Source organism: Hyperolius riggenbachi, chromosome 6 (genome assembly GCF_040937935.1).
Source record: "Hyperolius riggenbachi isolate aHypRig1 chromosome 6, aHypRig1.pri, whole genome shotgun sequence".
NCBI classification, from domain to species: domain Eukaryota; kingdom Metazoa; phylum Chordata; class Amphibia; order Anura; family Hyperoliidae; genus Hyperolius; species Hyperolius riggenbachi.
In genome coordinates, this window is record NC_090651.1 from 46307513 (window position 1) to 46326050 (window position 18538).

General features: G+C 47.4%; 2 protein-coding genes across 2 annotated transcripts in view; one reads left to right on the forward strand and one right to left on the reverse strand.

Moving 5' to 3' along the window:
- The window catches only part of FPGT (fucose-1-phosphate guanylyltransferase), a 21380-nt gene extending 17513 nt beyond the window's left edge, over nucleotides 1-3867 (reverse strand). The window contains exon 1 of the mRNA XM_068239222.1: nucleotides 3686-3867. Coding sequence (XP_068095323.1) covers nucleotides 3686-3761 — 76 coding nt within the window. The 5' untranslated portion in view covers nucleotides 3762-3867. The remainder of the gene's footprint in view (nucleotides 1-3685) is intronic.
- Nucleotides 1-18538, forward strand: part of LRRIQ3 (leucine rich repeats and IQ motif containing 3) — a 128570-nt gene that overhangs the window by 29869 nt on the left and 80163 nt on the right. The window lies entirely within an intron of this gene.

Consider the following 18538-nt stretch of genomic DNA (forward strand, 5'->3'; position numbering starts at 1 on the left):
CTTTACTGCATATTATGCAACAAAACCAGTGTTTTTAAAAACGCAGGTTTGAAAACTCATAGAAAACGCATCTGAGTTTTTATAAGCTTTCTTTCCTGCAGCCCATAGACTTCCATTAGCGGCAAAAACGCAGCGTTTTACGCAACACTAGCGTTTCTGCTATGTGTGCACCTGGCCTCATGGTTATTATGCTGTTGCTTATCTTTTAGAGCAGAGAGGAAGTTCTGAGTTCAGGTCCGCTTTCAAGTGAACATAAAGCGACATAGGGTTAATCCACTACCAGACATCAGTATTGGCGTGCGCACAGCAATATCACTAGTACTAATGCCAGCAGTGTATAGCGCACAATTAGGGTAACACAGCTTATGCAAGTTACACTGCCATAGTAACATTTTGCAGAGACGCGTCACAATATATCCCGGCTGATGGTGTAATGGTTAAGGGCTCTGCCTCTGACACAGGAGACCAGGGTTCGAATCTCGGCTCTGCCTGTTCAGTAAGCCAGCACTAATTCAGTAGGAGACCTTTGGCAAGTCTCCCTTACACTGCTACTGCCAATAGAGCGCGCCCTAGTGGCTGCTGCTCTGCTCTGGCGCTTTGAGTCCGCAAGGAGAAAAGCGCAATATAAATGTTATTTGTCTTGTCTTGTCATTTTCAAAACCTACATCAGCCGGATCCTTCCGGTAACTTCAGGGCGGCACAATGGCGTAGTGGACGCTCTCACCTTGCGGCCATGGCTCCTCGGTTGGAATCCTGCTGCGAGTTTCTACGTTCTCCCTGTGTCTCCTTCCACATCCCAAAAACATGCACATAAAGGATACCCGAAGTGACATGTGACATAGACATGTGTATGCACAGTGCCTAGCACACAAATAACTGTGGTGTATTCCTTTTTTTTCTTTCTCTGCCTGAAAGAGTTAAATATCAGGTATGTAAGTGGCTGACTCAGTCAGGAAGTGACTACAGTGTGCCCCTCATTGCTATGAAATTCCAACTATAAAACACTTTCCTAGCAGAAAATGGCTTCTGAGAGCAATAAAAATGGAAATTTCTTATCAGTGAGGGTCACACTGTAGTCACTTCCTGTCTGAGTCAGCCACTTACATACCTGATATTTAACTCTTTCAGGCACAGAAAAAAAAAAAGGAACATAGCCTAGTTATTTGTGTGCTAGGCACTGTACATACACGTCTATCTCACCATGTCACATGTCACCTCTGGTATCCTATAAGTTAACTCTCTTCCCTCTAAATAGGCCCTAGACTACAATGGATATATGACTATGGTAGACATTAGATGGAGTGGAACACAGAGAGCCCAATATAGTGTAGTGTGCACTGTAGGTAATGAGTATAAGGATAATTATATACCGTACTCACAAGATTAGGTTTGAGTATACCTTCACACATAATTCTGGATATTAGAATTACGTTCTGATCACTCATATAAACAACCTACAAGTTTTGCACTTTTTACCCTGTCCAACACTGCATTATTGAATTTTAAAAGAGATCAATTAAGCATTATATACAAAAATGCTATTATGTGAGCTTCCAGTCAAAATTGCTTCCTGTCTCTGTCTACAGCTTAGGCCCCGTTCACACTTGCGGTTTTGTCAAAACCGCACCGGATGTCCGGACCGCACCGTATCCGGACCAGACCTGATCCGTACGGTTCCTATCCGGATCCGGTCCGGATCCGGTCCGTTTGCATCCGGTTTCCGTGCGGTGTGAACACGGTTGCGGTCCGGATCCGGTTTCTTAAGGAGATAACAACCTGTTATTACCTTGGGTCTGGGAGGTCAGCAGAAGGGTCTGGGGTCATTGTTGGAGACAGGTGGACGTGTGGAGACCATCCGTGGATACAGAGACTGCAGTTGGGACCATGGATCCAGGCATTTTTTACTCGTATACCTGGGAATTCTCTGTTGTTCGCCTCCTCGTTATCAGACTAATCAGACATGTTGCTGCCTAGAGCTCCAGCATGAAATCGCTGCTGCCCCACCTGAACGCTGGGCCCATGTGGTCCCCATCCAAAATGCATAGGAAGTGGGGTAGAACGTCCGGTTTTTGTAGCCAGTGTGTTGTGCGCTCTCCGGTTCTCATTGGTTTCCATTGGCCGGATGGTGCAGTCCGGCTCCGCCCCGGATACGGCTGCCGGAGGAGCCGGACCAAAAAATAGCGCATGTTGGAACGGACGCCGGAGTCCGGATCCGGTCCGGATCCGGTCCGGCTCCGGTCCGGCAGAACGGACGCATGTGAACGGACGCATAGGCTTTCATTGCTATTGCCGTGCGCGTTCCGTCCGTTCTGCAAGCGGTCCGGCTCCGGCACGGCGATTCCGGACGGCCACCGCTAATGTGAACCGGGCCTTACTGTACTCCACTCGTATTGCCTGATGAAGTGGGATGTGCCCACGAAACGCGTTGCATTCTTTTTGGAGTATGTAAATAAATCGTCATTTTGTTGAATTAAGCAACAATTTGTGTGTATCTTCTTGGGGAGGTAAGTTCATCATCATCCGTGAACAAGTGCAGCCGCACTGTGCAGGACACCTTGCATCTGCACAGTAGCTGTCCCGGCTCAGAAAAAAAACTAAGCCCGAGCAGTTCTGAGCTAGTGAGCAGTAGTGCTGCACCTCACATTGTGTCCGCACTCATTCACGGACAGGATTGCAGCTGTGCACCTCACAAAAAATCCCTTGTCAGGGCTCTTTTCCACTGCATGCTATTCCGATTTTGGTGCAATTTTACATGCATCTCCAATTTTTAAGGCCTGCATGCTGTTTTTTTTCCTGTGTTTTACTTCTTGTATTTCTAGCATCCAGTGAAAATCAGAATTAGAATTTGCAGTGGTAAAGAAGCCTCAAAGAGGTTTAGGGGATCTCAGCTGGAGCAGTGGAGGCGGCGGAGCTATCTCTAGATTATCTAGAATAGAGACTTCCCTCTACTGGGGTATATACATGGGGAACTTTTTTTTCCCTACAGGTACACTTTAAGTGTCCACCGGTGACAGTCTCCCCGCCTGAATGAACCACATACCTCCCAACTTTTTGAGATGAGAAAGAAGGACACAAGCCACACCCCTGATCACACCCCTGTCACACCTAGTCACTCATCCCATAAAGATTTCATAAGAATAATATGTTGTTTTATAATTCAAACCACACCGCTCCTTTCTATCCTGGTTTATTTTCCTTCATATTAACATTTTAAAGTTAGTAATATATACATTTAAAGGATGAGAATAAAGTTTACCAACACATTTTTTAGTAGAGAAATATAGGTATTTACATAGAGAGAGGGACAAAGTCCTGAAAGAGGGACAAATGAGGAGGAAAGAGGGACAGAGTGACAGGGCTCCCAAAGAGGGAAAGTTGGAATCATATAAACACTGTAAATAAACACTGTAAAGGAGCATCATTTTTCAAACAGTGTCAGTTTAGCAGTAGATGGTCCCAGCTGGGATTTTGGGCACAGGATCTCTAGAACCCAGTTCATAAATTGCTAGAAACTTTATAAAAGCAAATCTGAGTATCAGATCGACACACAGCTATAGTATATAATGACAATGACAGGATGACTGCTTCCCTGCATACATGGCAGTGTACAATGACAGCCCTCCCCAGGAAGTGTCTGCAGTATACATTGTATCTATATAATTACACTCATTCTATCTATGTATACCTCTCAGAGAGCTGTACTGTGCCAGCCTGCGCTGGGTCTCTCTCTGCAACCTGCCAGCAGCTTCTGCTTCCCCCATTTCTGTCTCCCAGCAGCAGCTCTGCCACCTATCACACTGCTGACATCACCACTTCCTGGACGCCCCCAGCGGCCATCTTTACTCTGGGCAAATCTCGGCTGCGAGGGGCGTGGGCGAGCGATGTGAACAGATAGGGCGTGACTTCTCCCAGCACCAGATGGACTCTGCAGAGTAGAGAATGTACAGTGCTCAAGGAAAGTGGTTCTGAGGAAATAGGATGACCTGTAGCTGTTCAGATGGGATTATTATGAAGGACTATCACTTAATACAGACAAACAAAACAACTTGTGAAGTGTTCCTGAAGCTGAAATAAATATCGTTAAAAATGGGACACTGGAAAAAACTGTTTTTAAATGGTCATGCTAGCTTACTGTATATTTCTGTATTGTAAAAATCCAGATACTGCCTACCAGTGGCGTAGCAATAGGGGTTGCAGAGGTAGCGACCGAGCTAGGGCCCCAGGACCAGCAGGGGCCCTTCTTCAACTGTTATATTAGCTCTCTATAGTGCTAAGCTGGTAATGATCACCTCTATATGTGCTTTGACTATAATAATAATAATCCAATAGTCGTAACCATTAATAGACTGTTCTCCTCCTCATGCTTCACTCTGAGGCTCTTTTTGTCCATGACACGTGCTTTGCTAATCGCCGGTGATCAGAAAAGCGCTGCTACAGCTATTGTGGTGTGTTTGTGTTTTTTAACGATCACACACGTGCTACTTGTTTTTACCCGGCGATTCTGTCGCAAAACTCATTCGCTGGAACGAGAATCGCTAAACGCAATCTCGGGAACGCCGCAATGCAAAATCACAATTGCTAGGTGATTGTAATCGCTTTTTGTGTTGCTAAATCTGAACACCTCTCCATATCAATTGTTACATATAGAGCACTAGGGGACCCAATGTAAAGGCCCGTTCACACTGCACGCGTTTCCATATGCGTTTTGGAAACGCGTGCGGGGGGGGCGACACGCAGGACATCAGACATTGCATAGTATGGTCCAAACTATCATGGGTACAGCACCCTCTTGGCGATCGCTAAACATCAGGCAGGTCAGATCTTTAGCAATGCCTGAGGACTGCATGATGGCATTGTTCCCACCGCTTTCCCGGCCACCGGAAGCTGCACCATCGTCCTTCCGCCCCCCTCAAAGCAACAATGGCGTTGTCAATAGTGATAAGAAAAACAGTTCACCTGGCCCTGTGACAAACTGTACGCCAACAAACAGTACCTGCGGCTACTTCCGGGTCGGCAAGGTCTTTAAGTAATGTGCAGGTGCTGACCAGTGGAACATGTCCTTGATCGTGTGCCCGCGGTCAAGAGCGATCTGCGCATGCGCACAACTACGTATGACAATACTGTGTGCATACGCAAAACTCACCCAACCACGGCGCACTATCAAGGACACGTTCCGCCGGCCAGCGCCTGCACATTACTTAAAAACCTCACCGACACGGAAGTAGCCGCAAGTACTGTTTGTTGGTGAACAGTTCATCACAGGACCAGGCGAACTGTTCGTTGCATCTCTAGTCACCAGCCAGAGGCTGGTGATATGTCCGTACAGCGTCGTTAGTGATCTGTCACAAGATCGGTACAAGATCCACTGGTTGACAGTGATACAGAAAAGGTCTGAAGTCGACACATTTGATTATGACTATGAAAAGGATAAGATTATGAGCTCCTTTGAGAGAAAGTTAATGATATTGCTGTATACTCTGTAAAGTGATAAATAATATATACATACATAATATGTACTGAATGAGTGGTAATGGTTTGAGTAGCAGGGAATACACGGTTATGTACACAGCAGGCTTTCTGCAGAGAATTACCATGGAGAATTTTCACAGTTAGTTTTCACACTTGGGGAACCTAGTGGGACATCACAGCTATATAACTTATATAGGTGTGATCTCTCCTCTAGAGGTATGATTTCTGAAGGCTTCATGTGCATTCATGAAAAATGAGCAAAAGCAATAAAGCAAACCTGTCCTTAAAGTGAACCTCCAGACTAAAAATCGACTCAGCAGCACTGAAAAGGCTTGGTGTTTCTTTAACAGTTTCACAGCATCAGAACTTTGTCTCTCTTATACAAGCCTCATTTTTAGCTGCACAGAAGAAAACTGCATTTTCCCCCTGATGCTGTGCAAAGCATGATGGGATTTCTGATGTTGTTGTTCGCGTTCTCCTGTTTTGGTGCAAATTTTTTTTTTTACATTTTGAATTTGACATTTGAAGCCTAGCGTGTGCAGCTGGGAGGGGTTATCAGGACAAAGTACAGTTGGAACTGTGTCTTATGCTCCCTGTCACCTCCTTTCAACCAAAAAGATGGCTGCCCCATGACAAAGATGGCTGCCCCCATGAATCACAAACATTTGCCTGTTCTTTTAAAACAGGGTGGGTAAAAAATTATATTACCTATCTATTCTAATTAACATAACTAATGTAACTTAATGACAGTATGTTTGTTTAGGCTGACATTCCCCTTTAACACCATTTTCAAAAAAATGTGACACTATCTGATTAACCTTTTTAGCAGCCAATTTATTTAGAGGCTTGAAAGTGCTCCAGGCCGATTTATTTTAACACTTTTTTTTTTTAATTCCTTATTTGTTAAGTTTGTTTGCTACTAATTAGTACTGCTGTAATGTGTATTTTTGCCCTTGCTGTCCTCCCAATCCACATCCTTGATCTGCTGTGCCGGCCGGTAGAGTGCGCGACTTAGCTAAGTCACACACTACTGCGCACGCACTGGGCCAGCGGCGAGCCTCCTTTATCGTGCACCCGTAAGACTTGGGTTCCCGTAAAACTTGTGACTGCGTGCAAAACGCTCCCAGCCACCGGAGCGTGAGCAAGGAGGCACAGTGCCAGGCCAGTGCATGCGCAGTAGTGTGTGACTTAGCTAAGTTGTGAACTTTACCTGACTGCACAGGTGATCAAGGATGAGGACCAAGAGCACAGCGAGGGACCTACAAGACTATGGGGCTGGAAGAATCCCCGTGTAAGTAAAAGACCACTTTTTTTTTTCAACTCAGGTATCCTTTAAATTATCGGTTATCAAGTCTACCTAGAAGTAGGTAGAAGTAGGTAGAAGTTTTTTCTAAGAATGGCTTTGAGAAATGTTGTACAATAAAACCTTGGGTTACAAGTCATCTGGAGCAAGAGAAGCAAAAATTGTATAAAATTTTAACTTGTTAACCACTTGAGGATCACGGTCTTAAATCCCCCTAGTGACCAGGCTATTTTTTTACAATTAAGGCCACTGCAGCTTTAAGGGATCCATCTGAAAATGGCTACTGCGAATAATGGTGCACGGTGTTGCCACTAATCCGTTTGTCGCTTATCGCTACTTAACGTTAAAGCCTTATCGTTATTTAGCATTAAAGCCTTATCGTTATTTAGCGTTAACACACAGAACCCTCTCTGTACCTATCCCTAACCCTTAAACCCCCCTGGTGGTGCCTAACCCTAACCATCCCCCTGGTGGTGCCTAACCCTAACCATCCCCCTGGTGGTGCCTAACCCTAACCATCCCCCTGGTGGTGCCTAACCCTTACCACCCCCTTGGTGGTGCCTAACCCTAACCACCCCCCATGGAGGTGCCTAACCCTAAACACCCCCCTGGTGGTACCTAACCCTAACCACCCCCCTGGTGGTGCCTAACCCTTACCACCCCCTTGGTGGTGCCTAACCCTAAGCACCCCCATGGTGGTGCGTAACCCTAACCGCCCCCCTGGTGGTGCCTAACACTAAGACCCCCCTGGTGGTGCCTAACCCTAACCACTACCCTGGAGATGCCTAACCCTAACCACCCCCCTGGTGGTGCCTAACCGTAAGACCTCCCTGGTGGTGCCTAACCCTAAATCTCCCCTGGTGGTGCCTAACCCTAACCTTGACAGTGTTACATTAAATCCATTCACTGTTTTGCAGTTAAATAACTTCTGCAGTTCGACCTATGTAGGTTAGCTATTGATAAATAACGTTACTGTGCGCAATAACGTCTGCTGCTAGGCATATGAACGACGCTATTGATAAATAACGTTACTGTGTGTCATTTCTCTTCTTTTTTCCCTGTGCGCCATTATTATGCAGTACTAACTATAAATAGCGATAAGCATATCTTTTTAATGCGGCACCATTTTTATGCATAGGCGCTGTGCGGTGCGCCATTATTCACTGATCCATGCTGCAGGGCCGCACCACTCAGCACACAAGTGCCCCCCCCCCTTTTCTGCGCTCCAATAGAGCTTTCTGTTGGTGGGCTATAATCACTCCCAGGATGTTTATTTGTTTTTAATAAATATTTCTTTCTTTTTTTTAAAATAATAAATATGCCTATTTTTTTTTTTAAATGTATCACTCCCTCTCTTCCCCCGCCAGCCAATCAGTGTGATCGGCTGTCATAGGCTTCAGCCTATGACAGCGGATCGCTTCCCTGCTGCTCAGGGGGACAGCCGTGTGACACGGCCGGGCTGTCCCCAATACAGTGCAGCCCTGTACAGACTAAATAGACGGTGTCTAACAGTGTAATGATCTGCTCTGCTGTCTGCACAGGCAGACAGCTGTTTGACCATTCTTGAGGTCTGAATGCTGCAAGTCTCTGGAAAAGAGATCTGTCTTCACTTTGCAAGTTTCAGAGTTGCTCTGCTGGTGAGGAATTTGCATACACTTGTCATGCAAATTGCTTAGCTGCTTCCTTTGATGGCTTGCAGTATAAAATGCCTTTTGCTCCCAGAATTCCTTGCTGGTCATGATGGTTTGTTCCTGCTAACTCACCTGGAGTATCAGCCTTTGCTATTGTTTGCTAAGATTATCTTAGAGTAATTCTTTGGGACTGCACTAGGTATCCCTTCTAGCGTAGTCAGGTTATTATCTGTTTTGCCTTGTACTGTCTATCTGTTGCGATTGTCTTGTCGCCAGCGGCGGTCGACAGGAAATCGTTCTGTCTGTACTCCGTCTTAGGGGTGCAAGCCAGAGCAGCGGTTGCTACTGGTTGCTTCATCTGTTTGTATGTCTGGATCGCATCCGCTCTAGCGGTAGTGGCGGTGGTTCCTTCTGTGCTCTGTCTGGGAGTGTAGGCCAGAGCTGCGGTTGCTGCTGGCTACTCCTTGTCTCTGTCTTGTCTGGTACGAATGCTTGCTGTAGGCTCGGTAAGGTAACCGTTCTCTATTTCGTGTTTGTGTTACATTGGTTAGTTAGGGTGGCACGCTTATCACTGGGCGCCTAACGCGCGGTGATCGTGTCTTCAACGCGTTCGCTGTTGCGAATGAGTGCGGAGTTCGCGTTAAGCTAGCGTTTATTTTCTTTGACGTTCTGATCATTGTTATTTGCCATGTCTTTCTTGCTACACTTGTGCTTTGTCTAACTCGGTCTTGTGTCACTATTGGCAATCGCCACTCTTGCGATTGCGTTCCCACTTCGTTTCCACTGTTGTGTGTTCACCGTCGCTGGGTGGCGACTAGATTGGTGGACACACATACATTCTGTCTCTGTGCTCTCTCTCTCTCTCTAAGGGCTATCTTTCCCTGCATTGCTTCAACTCATACAATTCCCATCTGGCATTTGTGGCAGTGCAGAGGCTGTGTTCCTCTGCACTCCACAGCTCCATCTGCTGGTGGGAATTTCCCTCTACAGGTGCATAGCACCATAGCTGGGTTCAGTTAAATTATACACTTGTGGAGGATTTCCGCAGTGTCAGCGCGCATCTTGTGCGCTGACCAGGGGAAATAATTCCGCAAGCGTCGGAGTGGAGTTCCGTCATTCTAGCTAAGATGCGTGCAGCAGTGCACGCGATTTTCTGCAAAACCCCGCCCCAGTACTTCACACCAATTGGCATGGAGTGGTCCTGGGGCTGCTGCCGCGTTCACACCAGTCGGCGTGGAGCGATCGGCAAGAAGTTAAAGAGTACCTGATATGAAGACAATCGCTTTATATATACTTACCTGGGTCTTCCTCCAGCCCCATGAGGTGTATAGGCTCCCTTGCCCTCCTCTCCGGCCACTCCGTTGTCTTCTAATATCCCCTGGTGATCTGGCCAATCGTCGCCAGTTGCGCACTTCTGTGCATGTGTGGCTCGGCAATACGCGCACCCCGCTGCGCTCCCTTACTGCGCAGGCGCAGAATTCTCCCGGCTGCAGGAGAGCAGCAGTGGAGTGTGTGCATGGCTGAGCTGCACATGCACAGAAGAGCACGGCCGGACACATTCCCAAGGGATATTAGGAGACAACGGAGAGGACGGCAAGGGAGCCCATACACCTCATGGGGCTGGAGGAAGCCCCAGGTAATTATAAATATAGTGAGTGTATACATCTCAGGTTGTATACGTGGGTCACGTCATCAAAACTGAGCCGATGGTTGTTCTCCTTCTGACGCTGCAGGATTGCTCTTCATTTGAGTGTAAAAGAAATGTACAATGTCACATTTCCATGAAATCCTCAAAAATAGGCAAAAGCAACCGTCATTGGATAAGTCTCCTGTTATAGCCACACACAAAAGCAAAGAAAAAAGCTGGGGTCAGCCAACAGATAACAATGATTCTGTCATAGTGAAAGTCTTTTTTAAAATTTTACTTTATACAGTCCAGTTCTTTTGTTTTGTATTAAATATCTTTCTATGCATGTTTTTGGATTGGGGAACGAATCGTCTGAGTTTTCTGGAGGCCCCATTTACACTTGCAAGGTATACCTGCGTTGCGTTATTGCTGCAAGGGGCTGCCAAAGCAATAACTCAGTGGGGACTTTCACACATATTGTGGTCCCTTGCGGTGCACCGGAAGTATCCAAGCCAACGTAAGGACAGCAGCGCATTACTGCAAACACCGCACCTAACGCATGGTGCTTGGTGTAATGGAAGTCTATGGTCAACGCACGTAGTGTACACGACGGAAGGTGGTGTGTCACACATGCGTGGACCAACAAGATTCCCAGGGAATCTCCCTGCCCACCAGGGCGTACGTCACTGAGCTGGGGGGCGGCGCTATACATATGACCCTGTTGACGCACTCTGCTGCAGGGTCATATGTTTGTCATTTTTTTTTGCAAAAAAATATTTGTAAAACCTCTAGCAGTATGCTACTAAGCAGTTATTAAAGTGAACCAGAGACGAAGCACCCTCATGTATTTTACCATATACTATATCAGTGGGAACATTAGAGAAAACACCTACTCTGCTCTCTGTTTCATTTTTCACTGCACAGCCTGCTTGTTATCAGCCCTGATAAAATCCCTGACTGAACATTCAGTCTGGCTTTGCTCAGGAGTCATTATAGCAGAGCAAGAAGGGGGCAGGCTTGGGCTTGAAAATACATCAGAGAAGACAGACTCGGCTATAATAATTCGTGAGCAAAGCCAGACTGAATGCTCAATCTGGAATTTTATCAGGGCTGATAACAAGAAAGCTGAGCAGTGAAGGATGAAGCAGAGAGCAGGGTAGGTGTTTTCTCTAATGTCCCCACTGATATATATGGTAGAATACATGAGGGTGCTTCATCTCTGGTTCACTTTAAGAACTTGTGATGTGAAAAGCTCTTGCTAATGTAATGCTAAGGGTGTGATCCCACTTGAGCGATGTGATTTTATAAAAATCCCCCATAGCATTGCATTAGCAAGACATTTTTCAAATTACTAGCCCTTAGAAAAGACTGCTAGTGGGTTTGAGCACTTAATCCTTCCTTATGGGGAAATTTGCTTTGCTATCGGAGTGCTTTGGATTACAAGCATGTTTTCGGAAGTAATTATGCTCACCAGTCACCATCCAAGATTCCACTGTGCTTGTAAAATAGTAATACTTTAGGTAGACCTAAAAAATAGGCAGTGACATCAGGTGTGGTGGGGGACAAGGGACAATGGAAATTGGTTCCCGAAACAACAACGTTTTAACAGGAATTCACAGCTTGCGAGGGAAAAGGCATTTTTCACCCGGGGTGATTTCCGTCCCTTTCTACGTACAGAAGATCTACTCCAGGGGCGTTCTGTCTATTCTTTGCCAATTTCTGAAAATAAATTATTATTTTTTTATATAGACTGTATAAGAAGTTCATTTTTCCTGCAGTGACACCATGACATTACTCTGTGACTTTTCTACAATCTCCCGTCTTCAGACAAAGACACTCCAACGTTACAATAAATACTAAAATTTCAACTATATTCCATAAATATTAAAATATTAAAATCTCAACATTTTGGAGGGAGATGGGTCTCTTGTCTATAACCTCTGCTCTCCTCCTTCGTTTGGGTCCTTTTCCAGGGACACCCTCTCTACTGGACTTTTAACACCCTCTGGACAGCCAATGCCACAGCAGCAAGACTGGGCCAAGGTGGCACTTACGTCTGGCAGGTTACATGAATTACAATAACAGATGGATTTGTAAATTCATCAGCGTATTCACTGGGCACTTTTAGGGACACATGTTCAACTGCTAGTTTGTTAGCACAAATAAGCCCATCACATGGCAGCAACTCAACGCGTTTAGGTATCTAGACGTGCTTAAAGGGAACCTTAACTAAGAGGGATATGGGTGTTTCCTTTTAAACAATACCAGTTGCCTGGCAGCCCTGCTGATCTCTTTGGCTGCACTAGTAGCTGAATCACACACCTACAACAAGCATGCAGCTAATCCAGTCTGACTTCAGTCAGAGCTCCTGCTGATCCGGTGTCTTGAAAGTATTAAAGACACAAGATCAGCAGGAGAGTCAGGGAACTGGTATTATTTTAAAAGGAAAAATCCATATGCTTCTCAGTTTAGGCTCCCTTAAAGACAAGTTGCTGAAGTTCCGAGCATTAGAATAGGGAAAAGATAAGAAAAAAAAAAGAGAAACCGTAACTAAGAATTGATCTTCATCCCAATCAGTAGCTGATTCCCCTTTTCCCACGAGAAATCTATTCCTTTTCTCAAACGGATCATCAGAGGGCTCTGTATGGCTGATATTGTGGTGAAACCCCTCCCACAGCGTGGTATCAGGACCATGGTCCTGACAGTTTCCTGTCTGTGAACCTCATTGCATTGTGGGAAAAAGATGTTTACAGCTGTTTCCAACTGCCAAAAAAGCAAGCAGCATCTCCTTCCACTGACAACACCTGCCAGCAGTAAAAATGTCACCATGTGGTAAATGTCAGAATGTAAATCAGGGAGAGGAAAGATTTTACAATGGGCAAACACTGACTAAATTATTTATACATAGTTATTGCAAAAATGAAGCACTTTTTGTATTGCATTATTTTCACAAGAGTTCCTCTTTAAAGGGAACCTTAATTGAACGGGGGGTAAAGAATTTCAATTACCTGGGGCTATCACCAGCCCCTTGCAGCAGTCCTGTGCCCTCGGAGCCGCTCTGGAATCCTCCGGTCCCCCGCTGTCACTTAGTTTCGTTTTTGATGACTCACCAGTCGGCCGGCCACCATGCGTATTATTGGACGCATTCCCTACTGCAATTAGCGTTGTTGCGGACCGCAACGTGTACAAAGATACGCGTTGCCATCAGTGGCGGCGCTACACTGGGGCTTGCCCAGGCTTCAGCCCCAGCTGGCAACTTGCTAGCCCCTGTTAAAGCCCCCCCGCTGGCCGTGGCCACCGCAAGTCTGTTAGCCAGCCACGCTAATAAGGGATTCGGGAGCCTGCTTTATTTCTCCCTCCCTCCTCCCTTCCTCTGAATGCCCCCACCTGCTGTGAATGACGGTCCCCCCCGTAGGCAGTGTGTGCGGAGGAGAGCGGAGCGGTAGGTCCTCTTACCGCAATCCATGCTCACCGGCAACTAGTCTCCTGCTTCCTGTTTACCATGACGTCACAGGAAGCAGGAGACTAGTTGCCGGTGAGCATGGATTGCGGTAAGAGGACCTACCGCTCCGCTCTCCTCCGCACACACTGCCTACGGGGGGGACCGTCATTCACAGCAGGTGGGGGCATTCAGAGGAAGGGAGGGAGGGAGGAATAAAGTAGGCTCTCGCATCCCTTATTAGCGCGGCTGGCGCCTCGATCATTTTCTTCCTGTCTTCTCTCCCCAGGGCAATCTCCTCACACACAGGGGCACCTTCCTCCCCACCCACGGGCATTCTCCCCCCTCCACTGACGACCCCCCTACCCACTGGCACCCTCTTCCCCACCCACTGGCACCCTCCTCCTACCCACTGAGACTATCCTCCTACCCACTGGCACCTTTCTCCTCCACTTAGTGTCACCCTCCTTTCCACCCACAGGTACCCTCCTCCCCACCCACTGGCACCCTCCTCCTACCCACTGACACCCTCCTCCTACCCACTGGCACCCTCCTCCCCACCCAGTGGCACCCTCCTCCCCACCCACAGGTACCCTCCTCCCCACCCAGTGTACCCCCAGCCCACCACCACCAGCCAGGCCTGAGCTGACCTGGGGCCCCCAGCCCACCACCACCAGCCAGGCCTGAGCCCTTCCACCCAGCCCACCACCACCAGCCAGGCCTGAGCTGCCCTGGGGCCCCCAGCCCACCACCACCAGCCAGTCCTGAGCTGCCCTGGGGCCCCCAGCCCACCACCACCAGCCAGGCCTGAGCTGCCCTGGGGCCCCCAGCCCACCACCACTAGCCAGGCCTGAGCTTCCCTGGGACCCCAGCCCACCAGCCACGCAGGCATGAGGCCTCCAGCCCACCACCAGTCAGGCTTGAGGTGCCCTGGGGCCCCCAGCCCACCACCACCACCAGCCTGACTACATATACTGGGGACAGCTATACGCCTGGCTACATATACTGGGGACATCTATACACCTGGCTACCTATGCTGGGGACACTGTCTGTCTGTCATTATGTGCATTTACTGGTGAAAAGTTGTCTCTTATGTGCATTTACTGGGGAAATGCTGTCTGTCATTATGTGCATTAACTGGTGAAAAGCTGTCCCTTATGTGCATTTACTGCGGAAACGCAGTCTGTCATTATGTGAATTAACTGGTGAAAAGCTGTCTCTTATGTGCATTTAATGGGGAAACTGTCTGTCATTACATGCATTAACTGGTGAAAAGCTGTCTCTTATGTGCATTTAATGGGGAAACTGTCTGTCATTACATGCATTAACTGGTGAAAAGCAGGCTCTTATGTGCATTTAATGGGGAAACTGTCTGTCATTACGTGCATTAACTGGTGAAAAGCAGGCTCTTATTTGCATTTACTGCGGAAACGCAGTCTGTCATTACGTGCATTAACTGGTGAAAAGCTGTCCCTTTATGTGCATTTACTGCAGAAACGCAGTCTGTCATTATGTGCATTAACTGGTGAAAAGCTGTCTCTTATGTGCATTTAATGAGGAAACGCTGTCTGTCATTACGTGCATTAACTGCTGAAAAGCTGATTCTTATGTGCATTTACTGGTGAAAGGCTACCTGTCATTATGTGCGTTTACTTCATTTTTTTTTTCATGTAACTACGTTAGCTGGTACAACTACATTACAGTTAGCCCCGCCCACATGACATCATGACCACGCCCAAATCGTAATGTGGGCAACATTTCACCAGAAAATGATCGTAATGTGGGAAGCATTTCACCAGAAAATAATCGTAATGTGGGCAGCATTTTACCAGAAAATAATTGTAATGTGGGCAGCGTTTCACCAGAAAATAATTGTAATGCAGCAATGTTTCACTAGAAAAGAAATTGTAATGCAGCAATTTTTCACCAGAACATAATCGTAATGCAGCAATGTTTCACTAGGAAATAATCTTAATGTGGGCAGTGTTTCACAAGAATATAATTGTAATGTGGGCAGCGTTTCACCAGAAAATAATCGTAATGTGGGCAGCGTTTCACCAGAAAATAATATGCACCTGTTAAAAAGAAAAGCATTTACTCACCTGCAGAAGACTCCTCTCCCAGCGCGCAGCTCCCCCAATGATCTTCACATCTCTCTCGCTGACACTGCAAAGCGGGGCTATGGGAAGCTGGCGCCCAAAGCCCTGTACCTAAGACACAAATAGTCTCCAGTGCAGGGCTTCAGACGCCATCTTCCCATAGCCCTGCTCTGCCTGCCAGAAGACTCCCGCAGGCTGAGCTGCGAGCTGCGGGGACTGAACTGGCAAGCCAGTTCACCACCGCGGCGTCCCACAATTTGGTCGGGGGGGTGGGCATGGTACCCCGCGACCGCGCCCCCCCCCCTCCCCGCACGGCACCCCATGTGCCCCTGAGGGTGCCCATGCATTACTTGATTTGCGTCATCGTTATCCAGCCAATTTAATCATAATGATTGAATCTGGAAGAGAGCAATGCCTCAACAAGGCCACATGTTTGATCGTTTTCATAGGTTTCAAGACAAAACTATCAAAATGATCAATCCGGCATACTGGAAAAATCTTGGTAGAAAGGGCTTGATTGGTTGCACAGTGGTAATAGTGTTCGATTTCCTCGACAACCGTTGGGCTCCTGAGCACATGGTGAGTCAGTGTTCTCCCCAGAATTGTTTTCCAGCCGGGTGGCATGAAATAGTAGCTGGGTGGCATGAAAAAGTAGCCGGGTGGGGCGAGTTGAAAATGCAGGGCAACTGTGCTAACAGCATAGGAGGAGGTGAGGAGGTGAGCCGATGACACCAAATCTAGCCGGGTGGAGCACCCGGCTAAAAGAGCCTCGGGAGAACACTGGTTAGTGTTGCAGGCTCATCTGTCCCCCCAGGGCGATACAGAAGGAGCCTGCAAGACTCACTATGGGTCTGGGGGAAGGGGCGACACCTGACAGGTGGTGGTAGTGCTAGGATGAGTTCCAATAGATTTCATGACACTTCTGCAACTGTATAAAAGACAGAAGGGGTGATTCACAAAGGTTCCTTATTTCACCTTAACTGTAAGGAGTGCTAATGCATGAGATAAACAAATAAGGAGAGCTAATTCATGAGATAAATAGATAAGGAGAGCTAAACCATAAATTATGCCAAATAAGGAGAGGTAAATCATGAGTTATGTCAAATAAGGAGAGCTAAACCGTGAGTTATGTCAAATAAGGAGAGGTAAACCATGAGTTATGTCAGATAAGGAGAGGTAAACCGTGAGTTATGTCAAATAAGGAGAGCTAAACGGTGAGTTATGTCAAATAAGGAGAGCTAAACCATGAGTTATGTCAGATAAGCAGAGCTAAATCATGAGTTATGTCAAATAAGGAGAGCTAAACCATGAGTTATGTCAGATAAGGAGAGCTAAACCGTGCGTTATGTCAAATAAGGAGAGCTAAACCATGAGTTATGTCAGATAAGGAGAGCTAAACCGTGAGTTATGTCAAATAAGGAGAGCTAAACCATGAGTTATGTCAGATAAGGAGAGGTAAACCGTGAGTTATGTCAAATAAGGAGAGCTAAACCATGAGTTATGTCAAATAAGGAAAGCTAAACCATGAGTTAAGTTAGATAAGGAGAGGTAAATCATGAGTCAGGTAATTTAAAGAGACTCTGAAGTCTCCCTATAATGAGGTTTTTAGTTTAAAAACCTCATTAACATTATAGTCCGACCTAAAACGCAGCAGAGCAGCGGCTGAAAACCCCCTCGATCACCCTAAATTCACGGGGGTACACGGAGGCAACTTCCGCATAGAGGCAGCGCAGCTCTGCCTCTATGCGCGTCAATCAGTGCCGATCGCCGCCTCTCCCCTGCCCCTCTGTCTTCCTTTACTGAGAGGGGCAGGGGAGAGGCGGAGATTGACGCGCATAGAGGCGGCAGCCAAATCCACAACCAAGAAAGTCGTGAATTTTGCCTGCCCTGTACCCCCGTGAGTTTGAGGTGATCGAGGGTGTTTTCAGCCGGGGTTCTGCAGCGTTTTAGGTCGAACTATAATGTTAATGAGGTTTTTAAAATAAAAACATCATTTTAGGAAGACTTCAGAGTCTCTTTAACCCCCTTGGCGGTATGAAAAATACCGCCAGGGGGCAGCGCAGCAGTTTTTTTTTTATTATTTTTTTTTTAAATCTATGTAGCGAGCCGAGGGCTCGCTACATGATAGCCGCTGCTCAGCGGCATCCCCCCAGCCCCGCCGATCGCCTCCGGCGATAGGCGATCAGGAAATCCCGTTCAAAGAACGGGATTTCCTGGAGGGCTTCCCCCGTCGCCATGGCGACGGGGCGGAATGACGTCACCGACGTCAGCGACGTCGGGACGTCATTGGGAGACCCGATCCACCCCTCGGCGCTGCCTGGCACTGATTGGCCAGGCAGCGCTCGGGGTCTGGGGGGGGGGGGGGGGGCGCGCACCGCACCGGATAGCGGCGATCGGGCGCGCGGCGGTGGCGATCGGGGTGCTGGCGCAGCTAGCAAAGTGCTAGCTGCGTCCAGCAAAAAAAAAATTAAGTAAATCGGCCCAGCAGGGCCTGAGCGGCACCCTCCGGCGGCTTACCCCGTGTCACACACGGGGTTACCGCTAAGGAGGTTAAGGAGAGTTAAATTGTGAGTTAATAAATAAGATGAGATAATTTAATAGAAAAGCTTTGTGAATCAGGCCCAGAGCCTGTCTTGCCAAGTTCATTAGCCCCTTTAGAGAACATTTTTCAAAGTTCTGCCGGAGGCACTGGCCACACCTATCTGAATGCTGTGGCCTTCCCCTCCGCTCAACAGCCGCAGCCTAATTAGTGGGATGGGCCCAACGCAGGCGGAGGTTTCTGAAGAGCTTCACCAGACTTTGCAAGCATGGACGCTATTGCACTGTTTGAGGGAGGGGGGAGGCGGAGTGTCACCAGTGTAACAAATTACAGCATATCGGGTAAGTAATATACTCTGAGGCCTGGTTCACACTGCAAGAGCTTTTTTGCGCTAGTGATTTGAAAAGCTCCTTCTAATGCAATGCTATGGG